Source organism: Calidris pugnax, unplaced genomic scaffold, assembly GCF_001431845.1.
Source record: "Calidris pugnax isolate Ruff unplaced genomic scaffold, ASM143184v1 scaffold171, whole genome shotgun sequence".
In the NCBI taxonomy this organism is placed as follows: domain Eukaryota; kingdom Metazoa; phylum Chordata; class Aves; order Charadriiformes; family Scolopacidae; genus Calidris; species Calidris pugnax.
The window spans coordinates 10,392,073-10,413,321 of record NW_015091064.1 but is presented as its reverse complement, the minus strand read 5'-3'; the positions used below and the strand labels follow the sequence as shown (position 1 = coordinate 10,413,321).

Below are 21,249 nucleotides of genomic sequence, written 5' to 3'. Positions count from 1 at the left end.
AGCACTTCAGAGGGAAACTCCTTTTCAGGCAACTTTGTTTGGACGGGATGAATCACCGCATGGAAATTCTATTGTTTCTATTGACTATAGAAGGAACATAAATAAGCAGATTAGACATGCTCTGCTGTATCTCAGATAAAGTTCATTTCCTCTGTCTTTCTCTACTCAACTACTTTAAATCAGTAAACTGATCAGACATATAATGACAAATCAGTGGGTAGACGGGACAGTCAAGAATATTGAAAGAGTTTCACAAAAGCTGATCATGTCCTTTATTCCCCAAACAAACCCATCAGGAACAGGTGCAAGGTATTAAATAAAACATAGTTGTTATCATGCGTACTTAGTTTTGCATCTGTTAATGTATTTTGCAGGAACAAAATCTACTAGTGGCGTTGACTTCAAGGGTAAAAACATTCCTGATGACACAGAGAAAGATGAAGAAAATGAAATGTTGGATTTTTTCAAAGAAGAGAAGACACCTGACTTAATCTCACAGCTTTCATCAGGGGAAAATGCCAAAAAAGGGGAGAAAAAAGAAGAGGAAGAGGAGGAAGAAGAGGAAGAAATTTTAGACCCTCTTGGTATAATCAGGTATGGCTGGTAGTGCCTTTGTTATTTAGTTTTTAGCCTAGTTTTCTACACAAATAAGGCTGTTCTGCCACTGTCCCCTCATCCCGACATTTTATAACATCAACCTCTTGCAGCTGAATTTCAGAGAGGAGGAGAGGTGCCTTGATAGAGGGAGGAGACTTTGTAGGGCCTCTTTAGTGCATTCCTTAGGAAATTTGAAATTTGAGAAAATTGTGAATGCCTTGATAACAGTCTCAGCTACGTTAAGGCACTTCACTGGACACTGCAGGGTCCCACCACAAAATATAAAGCCACCAGGGCCCGTTGGATGTGCCGCTCTGCAGCACACTGGTGTTTGCAGTGTCTAGAACTGCTTCTGAGCTCACTTGTGTCTACAGGAAGGTAAAGTTATAGCAGTGTGAAGACCAAAAGAGCCAACATTTCAATCACATTGTTCACAAATAAGCTTTTCTTTCCTTCTTCTCTTATCTGAAGGTGTCACATGCTGAATGCTGCTCAGGCATAAGCAATTACAGCTTAAGAAACAGTAACTCAATCAAAGCTTGCTGATGTTAGTATCCAGGTTTGCTTACCTGTCCAGTAATTTTCAGACAGTTATTTTCTTCACCTCAAGATGGAATTTCTTACGTAATTCCCAAAAATATTTAATAACTGCTGAGGCCTGAAAGCAAATTTAGTTTCTCAGGGGCTGGAATCATGAGTAGTGGCTAGTTTTCTTAGGACGTCTTAGGCTTTAGATGCCCAAGCAGAAAAGGCTTAGCTGTTCTTGATCCTCAGTAAGCACTGACTGACTCAACTGAACTGCTTCAGCCACCCACAGTCACCAGCCACTACTGAACGTTCCTTCTTGTGGACCCAGACAGTGCTTTCAAAATGCTTCTTCATGGCAATAGGCACTAACTGAGAGTAGCAAACCAGAGTCCTCTCTTGGTGTTTCCCAATTACCCTGAATCATTTCCAAGGGTGACATTCACTCCAGGCTATAAGCTGGAGTCTCCCACACTAAGATGGGTCAACTACAATGACTAATCCTGGAAGCGCCGTTTGGACTTTGCTCCTACTGTTGTAATCATATGTAATTGTTGATGTGCAGATATCATCCTTTTTACTTAAGTATTTAATCCTTTACATATAACCAAAAAACTTTAAGTATTTTTCTTTCGACAAAGCACATGCTTAATTACTCAGTATCAAAATTATTCTTTTGTTGAAGAAGAGTTTAAAAAAGTGAAAGAACTATTTACAATGAGGAGTTAGATAAAGCAGTACTTCCCACAAAATGGTCCTTAGTTGGTAAGTTTACAAAAGAAGCTATCCTTTTTTGGATAGGAAAATGATCTATTGGGTTAGCAAATGCAATGTTGTATTTTCCAACTTAAAACAAGTATAAGCTGTAAAGAACTTGCTGTGCCAAAACAAGCAAGAAGTTTGCTTTTCTATTCTGCTCAGTTTGACATAGCATTTGAAAGTCTTGATTATTTTGGTCTTTTAATGCATGGAAGGATGACAAGATCTGGTATTTAATCCTCATTTAGTTTATTGCTTCCATTCCTTTCGAGAACAGAATTCTTACTGAATCAGAATAACTTTGTTTATATCAGAAGTATGGTCTTTACTGCTTACAGGGCTGCGGCATGACATGTTATGCAGTCAGATGTTTTTCACTCTAAACCAGTAGTTAGCTATCTATAAAACAAAATATCCATATGTATTTGTTATTCTTTTTATAAATCTCACCTGTGCAGTGGTGAGGCAGGAACCTGAAAGTGGAAATGAGAATCCTGAATTGGATTTCACGTTGTCTCTATTCTCCTGTAACTCACCCTTGCTTCCATGGAAGATATTTTCCATTCACATCAATGGAGATCAGACATAATCACTGTATCCCAGCTTTATGCCATCTAGTAATAGGTGCCTAGGTAAGAGGCCAAAGGCAGGACCTGAGCTGTCAGTGGATGGGCATTTCTTGGGTGACCATTTCAGGGTGTCTGACAAAATGTTAGGTGCTTACATGCTTTAAAGAGGGAGCTTACAAGCCCCAATGTTTTAGGACTTCAGTTGTGCTCGAAGTTACTTTGGTAATAAATTTACAAGCCCCAATGTTTTAGGACTTCAGTTCTGCTCGAAGTTACTTTGGTATGGGGATGAATAAAAAAGGTGATGCAAACTGGATAAATATATTTAGTAGTAAACTGCTCCCTAATGAATAATAAATTCAGGTTAAAAAAAAAATGAAAATGCACAGTGCTTTGGCCGGTGAAAAACCTTTGAAAAACTGTAAAGTCAGCACTGAAACAAGCCAGTCCATTCCAAGCAGTATCGGTGGCCAGGGTGCTTTGAGCAGCAGAGCTCTGACCTAAATTGAATCATGTGTTTGGCATAATCTTACAGGTTTTTTTCTTTCTGGATGAGGATGAAACTGCTCCAGTAGCACAGGCCTCCATATGTTGTCAACACGCTTCATTTGGTAACAACTTTTCCTCCTGGGCCAGAAGGCTGTGACTTGGATTTGGCCCAGCACTGCTGCTGTGCTGTTGAACCACCAGATATCCAGTTAAATGTACTGGCCTTAGGGGTAAAATGCTAAACTAGGGTCTTTTTTTCTGGCTTTGTATTGCTGGTGATCATCCAGGTGGAAGCTCCTAACGGTCTGGTTCCTTTTGCCTGGAGTAGACATCCCAGTTGTGCTGATTCTCTTCCTTGCATTCAAGGCTGTGTCTGAGATGCTCTTTGATGTCTGCCTGGCAGCTCAACTTACCAATTCTGCTCTTCGGCTTTTGTGGGTGTAATGATGTTCTACAAACTTTGTGTTATATGATTCTTATGCCCAAAAGTTTTCTTTCTGCGTTAGCAGGGTGATCTTGGCCATGTCTGGGATTACATTGCAGTAACTGAATTGGGTTTTGTCTTCTCCCTTTCTGGATAAACTATGAAGTTGTATTGTTTGTAGGCTGAAGTCAAGAGCTTTAGTGTCTTTCTCCTCTCACTTTGTAGTTAAAACAGCTGAATTTAGTACTTATATTCAGTTTACTCCAATAAACCTGAGACAGCAGCTGATTAAAATGGCTCAGAACCAGCTCGTGTGAACAAAGCAGGGACAGTTTTGCGAAGAGAGTGTGACTGCTTCAGGGGTTAAAGCATTGCAGTAGCCCTGTGCATGCGTTTCTTCATCTGCAATTAACTTCTGAGGTAATATTTGTTCACCAGCTTGGGAGAACCCACCTTTTCCTTTGCTTTCCTTTCCTGCCTCCATGAACTCTCCGCAGCCCTTGTGGGTTCCCTCCCTTCCGTCCTTTTTCCTTTGCCTCCCTAAATCTTTCAGTGACAGCGTATCTGCCCTCAGCCCTGAGTTTTTCCTGGCAAACTGCACAGAGCACAGAGGTGGGTATTCCCCAGGCAAGAGCTCTTCTGTCTCCTTGTGGGTCCTGGAGAATTTCTGTCTCCACTCTCTACCTCTGCTATTGTTTCAGCGGATTTCCCCTTGTGGCTTCTCCTCATCCAAATTTGTGCCTTCCCAGAGGAATAAAAGCACATGGGTAGGTGGGAGCTTTGCATCTGTTGTGTTTAAATACAGATGCAGCTAACTCCTGACAATAGTTGGGAAGGGATGGGGCTGGTGAGGGCTGACCTTTTGGGGGCCTTCTGCCAAAAGTTTTTAAAAGCCTTGTATCTAATTGCTGCTGGGGTCAAACTCAACCACCCCTGGAGCCAGAGGTTTGCTGTTGCTGGGTTTAGTTAGTAGGGAGATTATTAAAGGATTTGGGACCTTTTCTGGCTGCAGATGAAATAGGCAATGGCTTTGAGCAACAGATTGGCAGAGAAGGAGCAGCAAGGCAGCCAGCCTTGCCCTTGCCAGAGCCCCACAGAGCCAGGCTGGCTGCAGGAGGAGGTAGGTTGGCACACAAGCCAGCAGTTGTTTCTGGATTGCATCCTAAACCCTCATGTCCTCCAGCCCCCTAATGGCAGCCAGGCTAGAGTTTGACTCCTGAGCTGTTCATCCCAGTTCTTCCCTTCCTTTCCTTTTTTTTTTCTGTTGTGGCAGAAGAGCCTAGGATAGCCTCAGCCTTTTTTCTTTGGGGGAGAAGTAAGTGGCAACGTTTGATCTTGCTTCCTCTGCCAGAAACCTTGGGCTGCTGAGAGTGGCTGACGAGGAGGCAGAAATCAGCTTAAGGGGAGTCCTGCATTTAGCATCTTTACAAGGGTTTTTATTGATGGAGTGCCCAGAGCTGTAATAGGTGAGGACATAAAGCTTGCCAGTGGATTTTCACCTCCAAGGAAGAGAATTTCTGCAGGCTGGAGCAGTGTCATGGCACAGCTGCCGTCTGCTGGACAGTTGGTCTGGAGCAAACTTGTCAAAATTTGTGTTCAGCTGCTGTGCCTTCTGGTTCTTGGTTGGCAGGGTTGTGCTCCTGCCACTCCTCAGGATGCTGCTCCTCAGGCATCCCCTGTTTCTCAGCCACTCATAAATTCACAACCACCTTTTCGTCTAGCCTGGTACGTGCATGACTTCCCCTCTGAATCCAGCAGGACTCTTACACAGCAGTAGAAACACTTGTTTGTCTACAAGAAGCTGAGAGGGAGTGAAGGTGTCAAAACATCAAAGAAGAGAGAGGATACAGGTTATTTTTTATTTAATGAAATTCAGATCGTTAAAACAATGAACAAGAAAAGAAAGAGCGAGCCTTGTTTCCCAGCAGTGTGTGTATCCCTGCTCACAGCTGCGAAGCCTTCAGAGATTTAAACAGGCAGATCTTTATTTTCTGTCATTGTTGGGTCACAAGCTTAGGTTGCAAGGCATGCTCAACTGTCACTTTGCCAAGTGACACAAGTATTTGTCGCAATTCCAGTCCAGCTGCTGTCAGATTGGCCACATGCAAAATCCCAGTAAACAACCCTGAAACATTGGTCTTCTGCTGAAATATTTCTTGACAGTTGAAATTTTTCTGAAAACCAAAGATATTGCCTGGTGTAGTGTTCTTCCCCGTTAAAGAGGTGAAAAAGAAGAAGAGGCAGCAAAAAGTGTGTGTTACTCATCCAGTTGAAGGATAAACCTTTAATTGTCTGCTCTCAACCCTTATTAGGGTCAACCTTGTAGCCCCTCCTTGGAGATGTTTTAACTGAGTGGCTAGGGAATAAAGCAGGATGGCAGGGATGCTCTCCTTGTAGGAATTCAGTCTCTCCAGTTTGTCTGTCCTGAACTTTTTTTATGTTTATAGGTGCTCTGTGAGTGTTTCTCCCATGCAATTGGCTTTCCTTCCTCTTCTGCCTCCAATCCCAATTTCTGAGCACAGCTTCCCACGTTTCTTTCCTCAATCTTGCTGTCGCCCCCCTCCACCCAGATGGAAGGTTGAGGGTGTTTGAAAGAAAACAATGGAAAGTGAAGCCGTGTTTAGCTATTGAATCTCACCATTTTTGAAGAAGTTTTCCTTAGGAGAGCTCTCCCAAGGCCTGGGTGGAACTGGGTGGTGGAACTGAGAACCTTTTCTAGCTTGTACTTTCCAACCAAAGGAATCGAGTTGGATGTCTAAAGGATTCAGCCCTTTTCTCTCATTGCTCTTCCATGGTAGTGCTAACTCAATGTAAGTGCACTCAGGAAAACTGAGACTTTCTGATACTCCTGGGCTTGTAGTTGGCATATGGTATAAACATAAGCACTCCTTCAGGAAAGCATATTTGACAGGTGAATGCAAAAACCTTCCTGCTATGTCTGCTTCTGGCAATCAGAAAGAACTGTTCCTTGGGATCAGATCTAAGACACTCTGACTGTCGCAGAGGTTTGGAGGGGAGTTGGATGCATGACTTACAGATCTAAAGTTGGCTGCTCTGTGTTTTCTTTTATTCTGGAAATAGTCACTTCCCTGACCTAAGGAAAACTTGTGAGAGTCCTCCCCTGTGCCAGTATTGTCCTTATCTGCATTCATATTTCCTGGTCTAGTGTTGGATTTTCAGCCTCTTAAGATTATGCAGTCATTAGTTCCCCAGGTTTTATGTTGCACATTGAAGGAATTGCCTTGGTTAAACTTCAGCGAAGAGTTTCTGTCATGTCTGGCTTGAGTGATTCCAGTACATACACAGCTGGAACACGAGGATCCGTTGGGAGGGAGTTTAAGTAATTATTTTAATGTGCTTCATTTTCTTTCTGATTAGAACACTGAATATACTTTAATGGGTTTTATAAATAGTAAATCTGTGTTTATACCATCATCCTAAACCCCAAGGACTGTGAATAACTCCATAGCCTGTGTAGTGTTATAGCTGTGTGTGCCACCCGGCAGTGTTTTCAAGCAGAACACAAATGTAACTGCACCTGGGGTAAAATGCAGCAAGGACTTAATAGCTTAGTGCAATCTCATGGCAGTATCAGACAGTAAGTGAAGAGTATGTAATTCCACTGGAAATGTAGGGGGAATTGCACTGATGTCAGTGTAAATACCCAGCTTGGACTTTGACCTGCTCGCTGAAGTAGGTATGTCTGTTTTTAAGGAAGTTGTCACGGGTTTTTTAATGGAGCTGGTTCATTGTTTACAACGTATTAAAGCAATAAAACTTACTACACGCTTTTCTGTATATAGAAGAACTGCAGAGCCAAGTAATGTCAGGGACCTGGAATGAAATGCCACTGCCACTAGCTGGCACCAGCTTTCAGATAATTCCCATAGTCCTCTGAGTGAACTCTCAGCTTTTTATTTTCCCATTCTCTTTAACAGCAACACGTGGTCATCTGTAGCAGCGCAGAACTAAACAGCAACCAGGGCGTGCAGAACCTGCCGTGGGCCATTCTGCAGGCATATTAAGCAAGTCCTTGCTTAACTCAGACAGATTCGTAGGAGGCAGGAGATCCTTTAGAAAGGGTACAGGATAAATTCACAACTACACAGAATCAAAAATGTCTTTTTTTTTTTTTTTTTAATTCTGCTTTGGAAGAGGATTGAACATGATGTAATTGGGCAGATTTAAACATGTTTTGTTTCATGGACTTTACAATAATAGGATGACTCAAGTCCTTAATTAGAATAAAAAAGCATTACCTCATTGATTAGCCTGCTCCTTTCACCGAGGCACGGGAAATCTTTAATCAGCAGGCCTGGGGAACTGCTTGTAGATGAGGCAGACTGCTAATGAGGGATGGATTCAGAGCTGCCCTGTTGTTTTTCTCTTCACCAAGTATAACAGAATTGTTTGCTGTAGAAAAAGCTATCTGTGGCCTGAATGCATGCTCAGTTTAAATTGAGATGGGAGACTTGCTTTGCCTTTCATCTGATGCTGTCAAGTTCCTAACTCATCCGACTTAATAAAACCATTGTTCCCATTTCCCCATGGACCTGCTGCAAAAGTTTCAGTCTTGGTTTCAAAGGATCAAAGAACTGGCTTTTGGAAAACCATTTTGGGAAGCAATCTGTAAAACCTTGCCAAAAATGCATGAATTAGACATTGTAACTCCGGGCTGGTACTAATTAACACACCTGGGGATCACTTCCTCTCGCTCCTGCCCCTTGCAGCAGTTGGCCAGATCTGGAATCATCTGAAGTGCCAGCGAAAGGAGGGTGTCCTTAAGGGCTGACACATCTGGGACTCAGCAGCTCTTCATTCTGTGCTTGAATTTCTCAGGTCTCATCTTGGGTACAGTACTGAAAAGTTAGATCTCTCCATTATCCCTGTGGTAAAAGGAATAAAGCTGATTTCATAGATCTGCAAGGGGAAAAGTTTCCCTTTGCACAGAAATGTAGCATTCAGATTGTTGTTAATGGCAATTTTTCCTTAAAGTGAAAGAAACGCTCTTACCTTCCATAAATTTTGGATAAGACTCAAACCCCTTCTTTCCATATTGCCTGAGATGCACAGTACCCAGATCGTACTGGGTGGTAAAAGTCATCATCACAGAGAAATTGGCAGCTGTGGTGGGGTGATTTGACTGTGGCTAAACTAGTAAATAAAAGCAGAGAGGAACTGGAGCCTTGCTCTGTGCCAACTAGGCTGAAGTAGCTCCTGTCCAGCAGCTAAATCCTTCCGCTCCCCAGAGCAAACTGACCACGTCCAAAACAGGAAGGGCCCTGAGCTTGTACTGATCCCTAAACTATGTCCAGGCATCATTTGGGAAAGCAGTAATTAGCTTGGGACAAATTCATGCCAGGAAGCATGCTAAAAACTCACAAGACAGCCATTGTGTGCTGTTATCTCAGCCCAGGCCCTGACCACATTTATTTGCTAGTGTAGATGTTGGCTCTTCATTGTCAACAGGGTGGTCTGAAGAAGGTCCACACTTAGGAGTCAGAACTGGAGCTCTTGAGGTCCTGTAATGAGAGTTTTTTTGGTGCAGGTGGTGCAGATGTACATCTGGAATTTAAGGATGCTCTGTGAGCATGAAACACCAAGGACACTTTGCAGCAATTATGTCGCTGGCTGCTGTGGCTCTGTCAGCTGGCCCTTCTTTGGGTGATGGTGGGGAGAGCTCAGGAGCTGGCCCAGGACTGGCCGGGTGCAGCCGGCCTGTTTTGGAGTATAACAGAGTTCAGCCTTGTGGGTGTGAGCCGTGGTGTGTCACTTGGCTAGGAAAAGGTCTTGACTTGGATTTTTGCTAGTGTAGGCTCTTCTCTGAGGTCTGCTCTCTGAACCGTGATTTTCTGTCATAACTGCTACTTATTTGGCACGATACACAAACTGGTCAGAGGGACTTGGGTAGAAGATTTCCAGGCTTCTCTCTGCCTTGCTGTATTGCATTTTGTCTGTAATAGCATCCAAGGCGTTCTTGAAGGCATCATTAGACACAAAACACGGTGTCACGCCCTCAAAACCACCTTACAACATTATCTAGACCCGTTTGCTAAAGACATCTCATTTTTCATCTCTGTGATGGGTTATTTGCCAGCGTAGGCTGTAGCTGTGTGTAACAGTCTTGTCCTGGAAGCTTGCTCCCATGTCATCCATCTTTCTCATCTTGGCTGTGAGTGACAGAGCCACGGCCCCAACCGTTCCTGTAATACGAAAAAAAGCAAATATGCTCTTAAGAGGCTCCTGAGGGCTAACCCTCACTTCCTCCCTCGGGGGCTGTAACAGCAAACCCTGACCTCACTGGAGTTGTTTGTATTTGTGCAGTGGTGCTGCCAAGAGACAAGGGCAGTGCCACACAATGCAGGATGCTCAAACGGGAAGCAGAAGCGTGTGGTCCAGAGCCGCCAGCCAAGGTCTCAGGAGACTCAGTTTCAATTCTTCATTTCAAAGACATCCTGTTTAGGCTGCAGGCAGCTCACTTCTGGTTTTCAGGACCATGTTTCATTACCAATCTGTAAAAGAAGAGTGCTGGCATGCCCTGCCACGTAGAGGTGAAGAGAGAGTGAAATCTGAGAGGTTGTGAGGTGTGGGGGTGCTGTTCAAACGTTGCAATCTGTTGGCAGTAAGCATTGTTTTAGTTGCCCGTGGGAGGTGGTAGGAGATGTAACCCAGCCTGTCGTATCCCTGACTCTCGTGGAGGAACTTGCTTGGTCTGCCAGTTGTGTGCCAGCTGTTGGCAGCACAGCAGTGTTGCCCACTGGAGGGGAGCCATCCTGCTGCTGTTGTGCACTTCAAAATGGATGCTGCGGATGGATATTATGAAAGATGCCAAGGTATCCTTAAACCCTACAGACGAATGGACAACATGGCAAAGGACAGTCGCCTTTCTGCTCTCTGCTTATCTGTTCTTCCTGGGAGGGGCTGGCACCCAGGACCCCTCGCAGGGACCATTTCCAGAAGGTGACATGGAGAAGACATCAAGTTTGTCACTGTACACAGAACTCTGGCAGTATCTCATCAAACTTTGCTCCTTCAGACACCACCACATGCCTTTGTTCTGTGTCTAAAGCCCATCATTAAGTGCCCTCTGTTTCAGACTGTGAGTTTGCAGAGCTCTGGCACAACCCTCACATTATTTCACTGAATTTCACTGAATTTTAGAGTTGGAAGGGACCATAGAGATCATCTAGTCCAACTCCCCTGCTGAAGCAGGATTGCCCAGAGCTAGAGCATGTTACTCAGGACTGCATCCAGGCGGGTCTTGAAAATCTCCAAGGAAGGGGACTCCACACCCTCCCTGGGCAGCCTGTTCCAGGGCTCTGTCACCCTCACCGTGAAGAAGTTTCTCCTCATATTTGAGTGGAACCTCTTATGTTCCAACTTGTGCCTGTTGCCCCTCGTCCTCTCACTGGGAACCACTGAAAAGAGTGGTTTCAAGCACTTTGAGCTGAAAATCGGATGCAGAATAAATGATGATTCCAGGACAACACACAGAGCAAGGGAAGACCAAGGACACATGTTGTACAGTATGAATACAGTCCTGCCCCAGCCCTCTTGTTCAGCAGAGTGTTGTGTTGCCTCCTGTGCTCATGGCACCTCTGCTGTGGAGTTCTGCCAGCCGTGAGAAGGTGGGCAGCTTCAAACCGCTTTCCTTCCTTGGAGGGACCACAGGCAGGTACCAGTGTCCTCCCTTGGGGTTGCAAAGGAAGGTGAACAGAGACAGGAGTGAGGCCAGGAGCTCCAGATGGGAGCTGGGAGGGCAGCATGGGGCTGCTCAGTGAGGGCACAAGGCAGCCCCATGAGTCAGCACCTGGCATTTTGGCAGTGTTTGATGTACTACATGTTTATAACCACACTGATCCTGTGGTGTTGGTTCTCTGTCCTAGCCATGTGGCATGTGAAAGGTCTGCTGTAGAATTTCTTCTTATGGATCCAGATCCTGAAATGTCCAGGGTCTGTGTTTTCTGTCTGAAGTCGTCGTTCTTTCCTCAAACATTGCCTGTAATACTAGGGAGTAGAAGCTTAAAACATTGTGCAGTTATTTGTAATTGCTACTTCCCTGCTGTCATCGGCATCATTTCGTCACTTTTCCTCTAGTCCCTCCCACTGACACAGATTAGTGATCTAATTTCTGCTCCCCCTGTGTATTCTACAAAAGATCCCCTCTACCAGACCTCAGTTAATTTCTCACATCTCTCCAATTTATTAGATGGCTTAATTTCGCCAGATTCTCCGCTGATGTAAAATAGCATAACTTTAATATACTTTGAGTCCATTTAGGGCTTGACTGGCCCAAAGGATCAAATTAATTGCCCAGGCTCACACAGTGAGTCAACAGCAGCTAATGTTGTTAAAATTGCTAAAAGAGCTCGCCTTGGGCTAATAGAGCACTTGCCACGTGTTGTCCCTGCAGAGGCCTGAGGTCTCACATGGTCTGGGATTTGATGTTCACCAGTGTTTCTACCCACAGGAGATCTATTTTCCCTGCTGCATCCCTTGCAGCACGTGAACCTTCAGCGTTTCTAACCCAGGCAGCCCCCAGGGGGGTTGGCTGGCAGGAGGAGATCATCAGGTAGGTAAGTGGGGTCAAGGAGCAGGGTCTGCAGTGAATCAGTTGGGTGGCTCTGCAGGCTCGTGTCGCTTGTGTCAAGTCGTAACTCCCTGGGGACATGAGATGCTGGTTGGAGGTCTCGCTGAGATCATCCATCTGCCGTCGCTGAAGAGCGCTGCAGGAATAGCAAGTGTCACTCTGGATGAGCTGAGCTCACGGAGATTTTTTGCCAATAGGAGGAAAGAGACTGCCTGGAGGAAAGAGACCTGGGGGTTCTAATTGACAAGCGGCTGAATATGAGCCGGCAGTGTGCCCAGGTGGCCAAGAAAGCCAACGGCATTCTGGCTTGTATTAGAAATAGTGTGACCAGCAGAAGTAGGGAGGTGATTGTGCCCCTGTACTCGGCACTGGTGAGGCCACACCTCGAGTATTGTGTCCAGTTTTGGGCACCTCAATACAAGAGAGATATCGAGGTGCTGGAGCGAGGGTAGAGGAGGGCAACGAAACTAGTGAAGGGCCTAGAAGACAAATCATATGAAGAGTGGCTGAAGGAGCTGGGGCTGTTTAGTATGAGGAAGAGGAGGCTGAGGGGAGACCTCATCACTCTCTACAACTACTTGAAAGGACACTGTAGAGAGGTTGGTGCTGGTCTCTTCTCACAGGTAATTAACGACAGAACGAGAGGGAACGGCTTCAAGCTCCAACAGGGGAGGTTTAGATTGAACATTAGGAAGGAATTTTTCACTGAAAGAGTGGTCGGGCATTGGAACAGGCTGCCCAGGGAGGGGGGGGAGTCCCCATCCCTGGATGTGTTTAAGGGACGTTTAGATGCGGTACTGAGGGATATGGTGTAGGGGAGGGCTTTGTAGAGTAGGGTAGATGGTTGGACTCGATGATCCCAAGGGTCTCTTCCAACCTCAATGATTCTATGATTCTGTGATTCTAGGAGGGGAATGATTTTGGTTATGATTTTAGAATATTATCACGGCTGTTAAATAACACCAGCGCTGAGCTGGATCTCATGCATGAGCCAGAACACTTGTAAAGTCTCCTCATTTCTTCTTCTTTGAGCCCGGTGTCGGTGGACAGCCTGTGCTGACCAGGTTTCTGCCATTCAGCGCCCGGCCTCGCTGTGCTCCTCAAAGGTCTCAGGGTGCTTCCCAGGCTGAACCCATCCATCCAGCGGGACAACCGGCCGCTGTGTGCGCCGAGCTCAGTGCCCAGCCCCTGAAATTACTGATGTTGCAGAAGCTCGTGTGCCGAGAAGTCAGGCCAGTTAGCGATAAAAACATAAATAGGAATCCAATTTTAAAAATGCAGAACTGTGTCAGCTGGTTTTCTGCTTGCAGCAGAAGGAAGCCCCTTGGCGGCTGCCACTGCAGAGCCTCGGAGCCCTGCCTGGGAGGGAGAGCTCTGTGTCTCCAGGGCTCCCAGGTGTGACTGTTCCTACAGTCTGACCTCCAGTAATGTCTGCAACCTCAGAGGTGGAATTGTTTCATGCAATAGGCATATCTGTGACCTGCGGAATATTTCACCCTGAGCAATTTTATCTTACCTCTGTTAGAAAAAACAAAAAAAAACCCCAACCAAACAAAACAAAACAAAAAAACAACACAAGAAACCTCTAGGCAGGAAAGCTGCATTTGCTTTTTGTGGAAGAGGTTTTGATCTCGTGATCATCAGGAGAGGCAGCAGCCAGAGCACAAGGCCGTGTCTGCAACAGCGGTATCATTTAGCTCTGACAATGCCTCACTGTCTCCTGCTCTATTTTATTTCCTGTGGAGCCATCTCTGTGTTGCGGTGAGAGGTTTGTTTAACCCACGGCGCAGCCAAGAGCAAAAAGTCACCTCTGTGAAGAACAAGATGTGGGGGAGGGAAGGCAGTGGGGAACCAGGCTCAGCCCCATCTTCCCTCCTCGGGCCGTATCATGGAGCAGTGGAGACCCTGCACTTTTGAAGCCATCTCCCTCTGAGTGCAAATCCTGCTTGGCTGCTGCTGGAATCTGCTCACTGCCTTGGTAACCGACCCTTCTTTGGCTTTTCATAAGCTCTCTAGATGTGGTGTGACAGGTATGTCAGGCAAAATTTTAGACTGGAGCATCATTTGGAGTTTGCTAGAGGTTTTCTGTAGGTTGGGGGTGGGTCTGGGCAGGTACCAGGTGAAAAAAAGAAGGGCACCCTTCAGACAGAGTTTTACACGGAGCCTCTGGGATTAAAGAGGCCAGAGGTTTTTTGATAGAAGCATCCTCTCTTGTTACATTGTCTATTTGAGGCTTTTCTGTTCACAGGCAGATGAAAACTGGAGTTGTGCTGCAGTCTGGGTTCTTGCACCCATTCTGCTTTTGGATGTTGTGAGGAGGGAGTTCCCATGAGGCAGTAGCATGGGGGAAACGGTCTCCTCCTGAAGAGCACAATGTGTTAAATGTCAAACATAGGTGGCAGGAGATGCTGCTGGACATGATGGCATTCTGTTTGCAAGGAGGTAAAGATTAGGTAACACAAAATTAAACCTTTATTAGGTAGATGTGGAACAGTCAGGCTGCCCGTCCTTGGGAGGAGGCACCAAGAAGTTGCAGGTCCTGCTGTTTTGACTCTACCAAGGCCTGTACCAGAGGTTTTTTGATAGAAGCATCCTCTCTTGTTACATTGTCTATTTGAGGCTTTTCTGTTCACAGGCAGATGAAAACTGGAGTTGTGCTGCAGTCTGCGTTCTTGCACCCATTCTGCTTTTGGATGTTGTGAGAAGGGAGTTTGCGTGAGGCAGTAGCATGGGGGAAACGGTCTCCTCCTGAAGAGCACAATGTGTTAAATGTCAAACATAGGTGGCAGGAGATGCTGCTGGACATGATGGCATTCTGTTTGCAAGGAGGTAAAGATTAGGTAACACAAAATTAAACCTTTATTAGGTAGATGTGGAACAGTCAGGCTGCCCGTCCTTGGGAGGAGGCACCAAGAAGTTGCAGGTCCTGCTGTTTTGACTCTACCAAGGCCTGTAGTTTTAAACTGAAAGAGGGTAGATTCAGATTAGATATTAGGAATAATTTCTTTACTCTGACGGTGGTGAGACACAGAACAGATTGACGGAGAAGCTGTGGATGCCCCATCATTGGAAGTGCTCAAGGTCAGGTTGGACAGGGCTTTGAGCAACCTGATCTAGTGAAAGATGCCCCTGCCTATGGCAGGGAGGGTTGGACTAGGTGATCTTCCAAGGTCCCTTCCAAGCCAAACCATTCTGTTACTCTATGGTTTTATGATTTAGAGGTGTGAGTGCCCAACACTTCTGGAAATGAAGCATCAACTACTCACACATTCAGTGCTTTTTCAGAAATTCTTCACATACATCTAATAAGAACCTACAGTGGTATGTGCATGTATGTGTTTGGCTTTTTCCACCATTTCAATGTTGAGGAAACCAATCACTTCTCCAAAATGGTTGCTATTTTGCATTTGTCACTTTTACTTGTTGTAAGAATTGTTACCACAACATTGGTTACTTCCAGTACCATCAATTCCCTTCCTGTGAGGCTGCCTTTTTGGGTTTTTTTGGTGTTTGTTCGCGAATCTGTTGAGCATGTGGCAGATAACATGCTCACTAGCTAGTTCTTTTCTCACCCTGTTTGTTCCAGCCTGGTTGACTCTGATTGTGAAGCTGCTCAGGACATTTTGTGAAGAATGTCTCATAAAGGGACGTTGTTGGCAGGTTGATTTCATTACTGTTGTCATATTTATATTCTTGTAATGTCGCACATTTTATTACTGAGTTATACTGCATGTAGACATCACTTTACAGGCACACAACTACAAGAATTTGTTATCTTTGGAGTTACAGACCTGTAACAATTATTAATTAGTGTAAGAGAATGGATTTTTTTCTTAGAGTGTCATTTTTGTAGGCCCAAAACATAAAGCTAGGGCCAATTCCTGAAAGTAATTCCATTAGTTTGGATAGTGACCTTAAAGCAAATAAATCAAGGAATAATGTCTGGCAGAGTTTGTTAAGTCCAAACTCTTCATCTTATTTTTTTCCTAATAAAGCTTCCTTTCTCCAGAAAGATTTTACATTTATTTCAGATTGACCATGAATTTTATCTCTTGTTGAAAACTGCCTGGTAAACATCCTTGTTTATTTTTGGTTGTCAGCAATTATAGCTGGCTATTATTTGTGACCAGCTTCGACCTCTTCCCTTTCTCTTGCTTTGCTAACTTGCCGACTGTTACCTCTGCTTAATTTCATCCTTTTTTTCCCCTTACCCTCCCTTCTGCATTTTCCCACTTTCCCATTGCAGCTTCCTGGTTCTCCTTCAGTTACAGCCTGTGGTCTTTTTCAAAAGCATAATTTGACCAACAAGAGTAATCTTCAGAGTGAAAGCAGAAAAAGAAGAGTCTAGAATAGAGGTCTGGAGGGTAACAGGTACATGATGGGGTTAGGGAGGAGAAGAGGGCTGAAGATGACAAGGAGGCCTAATTGTCAGTCTGGAGGATAAGGCAGATTCTGAAAGTGGAGCAAGAAAGTGTCTGATACTGGCCAGAAAACTGGGGAAATGGATTGAGGAGGGATGAAGAGGGCAGAGATAGATGGGTAAAAAAGGGCAGAGAGGGATGATACTGGGCAGAGGTTGCAAGGACTGGGCACAGGGTAAACAGGAGGTGGTCCATAAGAGTGAAGCAGAGCAAAAATCAACGTTTCTCTCCTTTTTTAATTTGAAATCAAGTCCTACCAAACATACAAATGAAGAAAGAGAACTAGGGGCATAATAAAAGCTGGTATACACCAAGCCCTGATGATGCCATCATCATGCTTGCCTTGTAGCTCTTTTACTAACTCATAGACTGAACAGCAAGACATTATAGTCTCTCCTCCTCATCCCACCAAAGCCATGGAGAAGAACCAAAAAGAGAGCATTTTGGTTTCATCCCTCCTTGCTTGAGGCGTCTGAGTGTCTAAGTCAATGCAGAGATAGTTCAGGCTCTTTCTCTACAGAGAAGCAGGTACCTGCAATGCTGCAGTGACACCCCTGTCCACAGGAGCTGTAGGACAGGAGCTTCCATTGTCCTGGTCCTGCTTTGGAAGGAAATGGTGGGAAGTCTCAGGACTGCTATATCAATCCTTGGATAAGATACCATTATTAACCAAGCCTGTAGGCTTATAAAAACAAAACAGCAACGTGATTCTGACTTCAGAAATTCAGAATGAATGCTCTTTTGATTATTTACTGATTATATCTGGCTATCTGCCTTTCTTTCACTTTACTAGGCATCGCAATTCTCACCAGCTGATGCTTCTTTGTATTGTTCTTTTCTAGCTTTTCTAATTTCTAAAATACCTTTATTTTTAGCCCTCTGTAACCTCCCTAAAGTTCTAAAATGTGTTGAGCAGTTACATCCAAGGTGCAGAAAGATGCCTGGCTAATTTTTACCAAAACGCCTAAGTGCATGTTATCTGGTATTGTATATTTGAAAATGTGCATCGTTAACATGAGTATTAGGATAAGAACTATTTCACTGTTGTCAGAAACCCTGAAAGAAGCATTCTGCTTCTTTTCAGATGAAACCCAAAATACTAGCGAGCATTTTTGGCTTTTCACATTGTTATTGGCAACTTCATTATGCATGTCTTGTTCTGGACCAGTGTGTTCTGGACCAGTGTGTTTTAGTGTGTGTGCTGTGGTTTAATTTAGTCATGATGATATTTTGAAACTTGCCTTTTGTTGTCCTTAACTTGTTTCAGCAAGTCTAACATTCTGGTTTAGTCTGGAAAATCAAAGGAAGATGATAAAGAAATTTCATTTATGATAATTTTCTTTCTTTGCAATCTACTCTGTAACCCTTGTTCCCTTGCCAGGCATACGAGTGCCCGAGTGCTTCATTAGTTATTCAGTTGAAAACTTTGTAGGAAATGTTTCTGTATTATGATTATTGCTAATGAGCTGTATACTAAACAAAAGTTGTCCATCTGTGGTCTTGTCATCTGTTTTCAAATTGTATTGAAAAAGGATACAATCAGAAAGCTTAAGGACAGATTATAAATAACAGCTTGGCTTCTTTTAGGAAGAACAGGTCCTCCTAAGTGCTGAGCCCTTCAGAAAAATCCCTCCACAAAAGCAGGTCCCTAGATGGGAGCGGAACTCTTGAAACTGTGTTCCTTCAGGCTTTCTTTCCATCTGTTGCTCTGCTGGAACAATAGTCCAAGACTGGCTGAATCTGGGGGCTGGAGCAGGAGAAAGTTTGCCTGCAACTGAATAGTCTTCTTCCAAATGATATCTAGTAGGAGATTTATTCCATCTATTATGCATTATCTTATTTTGGGACGTGCCGGGGCCGTTTAAAACACTGTAAGTTACTGTGATGTCCACAAGAAAAAGATGACTGTGTGAGGTAAAATATCCCTGCGGCCAGCACTTGTCACGGTTGCTTAATGCTTAGCAGTCAGGCTGTGTTGAGCTGACGGGATTAGAATTTCTATTCAGCATCCCTTGCCCAAAGCGGATGAGAATGACCCCTTTTGTCCTGTCTGTTATTATCAGGCAGCTTTGGAAAATGAGCACTGTTGAATGAAAAGAAAGTAGCAGATGACATTTTGTTTTCTGCATGAACTAGTGTATGGGTTCTTTGTTTTTCAGAAATGGTTTTCGAGAAGATGTGCTAATATTGCTGCTGTTTTAGCAGTAGTTCTTTTGTTGAAGCCCAAATGTAGATTTGTGGGAGTTGGGGTGACCATTTGTATCAATGAGCTCTTTCCTTGTAAAATCCCATGGATACCTAAAATATGAATATGTATATTCTGAGTAAGTCTTTTTTATATGGCTAACATTCCTTTCCTGGAGCATCATCTTACTTATATGAAAAGGAGATGGTCATATTTTCAGAATAATAAGTTCTCAAAGTTTTTGTCTGCGTACTGAGATTACACATACTATGAATAATTACTGTCACTATTTTAACCCAGTAGAGAGCATGGGATAAGGACTCCTGTCTGTATTGAGCACGATAGACATGCCCTTTGATGTAAGCTGTGTGTCACAAAGCGTTAGGTCTAGAGATTCCAATATTTCAAAATACAGCTACCACACAGACAGCTCTGGAAATCTGACTTTGGAGTGTCTTAGTCATCCTCGCCTCTGTTTTCTACAGCAGACCATAAAGCTTTTCTGCATTATTGATGTGCCAGTGAGACACAGAGGCTGCCAAACAAGTGACCTACATTGTGTTGGTAAACAATAATATAAGAATTGCTCTCACAAAATGGGTTAGGTTTGAAAGTGAGTGTCTTCCTCATACAGGGTTTTGTTGACATTTTCATGAGTGATTTGAGAGTCATTCGGGAGCCAGGAGTCTCAGATAGATTTTCATCTGTGCCAGCAGCCTGACTCGGTGGATTCATACACCCTAAGGCTTGATAAGGGTTTGGTCCGTGTCAGTTAGGAGGCTAGTCTTTATCTACAGTTGCTTATGAGGCAGTTTGGCTCCTTTTGGACTCAGAGCAGAAGACAGTAATGTTATTTGAGTCATCCTCACAGTGCTTCCTCTGTAGAAGTCAGTACAGCTGGGTAAATAGGTACGGTTCCAGAAATCTCTTCAGCTGAACAAAGGTTACATCATCTTTTGGGCTGGTTTGGGTTTTGTTAAGATTTTTAAAATTCACTAGAGTGATGTTCCAAGGTTCACTTGTTTCAACAGCGAAGAAACAGCAATGACAAAGGTCATCTTCTGCCAGCTGGATGCAGGTACTTTCAAAATGTCAGATGCCAGGGTTATGAGTGTGATGTATGAAGAAGGTGCTAATGAAGTGCACGGCTTGAGTACAGTAATACTTGAGGAGAATAAATGTTCCTTCTGTCTTCCCAAAAGCCTCTGTATCCCTGCACCAGCTTACTGCACCTCAGCACGTCGTGATGACTGAATTAACTAGCCTTGCAGCTTCTCCTCTACTTGCCTACCAGCACATGGCTTCACCATCAGCTCAGTTCCAGCTAAGTCCCCTGTCCCCAACCTATGGGAACGTGGCAGTGATAGAGAGAGAGGCGATGAGAGGGCAAGGCAGTCACACACTCAGGCCAGCTGAAGCTGACTGAGAAAGCAGAACCTCAGACAGTCTCTGAAACTCCTTACCCACCCTTTCTCATCCATTAACCTCTGCTCAGCAGTGCACAGCCTGGGCTGGGCACAGCTAAATACAGAACCGTGGGAATCCTGTTTCCCAGTTAGAGACTGACCTCAACAGAGTCCCTGTATGGATGTGCTGGAATTACTTGGCAGGCCAACTGTGGCTTCCTTAGAAGGGCAGTGAGGGGAAACAACTTGAAGGCAGAAAAACAACTTCTTCGTGTTCCTACTGGTAGCAGTCAAGCCCTGTGGGCTTGGCCCCGTGCCCTGTAACTGCCAGTGGAGTCCCCTGGCAAAACAGAAAGTGAGCCAGCGGGAGGGGGCTGGTTTGATGGCTAGACTAAACAGAGAGTTATTACCAGGACCTTTCACTTCAATTAATTTTCTTTTACGTGGCTGTTCTTTATGACAGCCTTTATGATTCTCTTCCCTTTCCTCAGTATTTCCCACCATTCTGATACTCTTTGCTGCAAATACTTTAGCTGACTATTAGCAAACTCTTTGTTAACTTCTCTGGGGTGGAGAGCTGGTGCTTGGAAATGCTCACGTGTATAAGTACCTGTGGCAAAACAGGCTCTTAAGCATCAGGAGAGCTGTTGTAACTCTCTGGGTGGACAAGGGATCTTGTCAAAGACTTTTGGCACTCTGTAGGTTGGTAAATCCTCATCTATATTGTCATTCACTTCTCAAAGAATACTTTGCAAGGCATGGATTATGCAGATAAAGGTTGCTTCTTCCCCAGTAGGTTGGATTTATTTGTGTCTACTAATTCTTTTTTACCCAATTTGTGAGCTCTGAAAGACTCAGTCTTACCGTTCTTCTATTTCTTTTGGTAAACATCACAGCTCTCATTTTTCACCTTGTCCTTTGATACTTAGGTTCATTTAAGCGATAGATTTCTTACCACAGTGAATAAAGCAATGAATTTCAGTTTGTGTAGAAATCCTGGGTGAGAGCTGACTGGCTTGTACATATCATAACTTTCGATTTGTCAGGCTTTGGAAGAAGGCTTTTTTACAGATGCTTCGGTTTGAGACAGTTCCTTGGAGCTGACCTTTCAAAAGTAGCTTAAATTCAGAAGTCACTTGAGGCATATCCATAATGAATATAAATGCAAAAAAAAAAAAAAAAAAAAAAAAAAAAAGAGAAATGAGAAACAGGAGATGGCTCTGTGCTGCAGAGGGCTTGGGCTGGTGGTTTTGTCTTTTCTGGCCACATCCCCTGACTGTCCCC

The 21,249-nt window shown here is 44.3% G+C and overlaps 1 protein-coding gene across 1 annotated transcript in view; it reads left to right on the top strand.

The window, feature by feature from the left end:
* Positions 1-21,249, top strand: part of HS1BP3 (HCLS1 binding protein 3) — a 51,040-nt gene that overhangs the window by 16,266 nt on the left and 13,525 nt on the right. Inside the window, exon 4 of the mRNA XM_014956723.1 lies at positions 375-594. Coding sequence (XP_014812209.1) covers positions 375-594 — 220 coding nt within the window. The remainder of the gene's footprint in view (positions 1-374; positions 595-21,249) is intronic.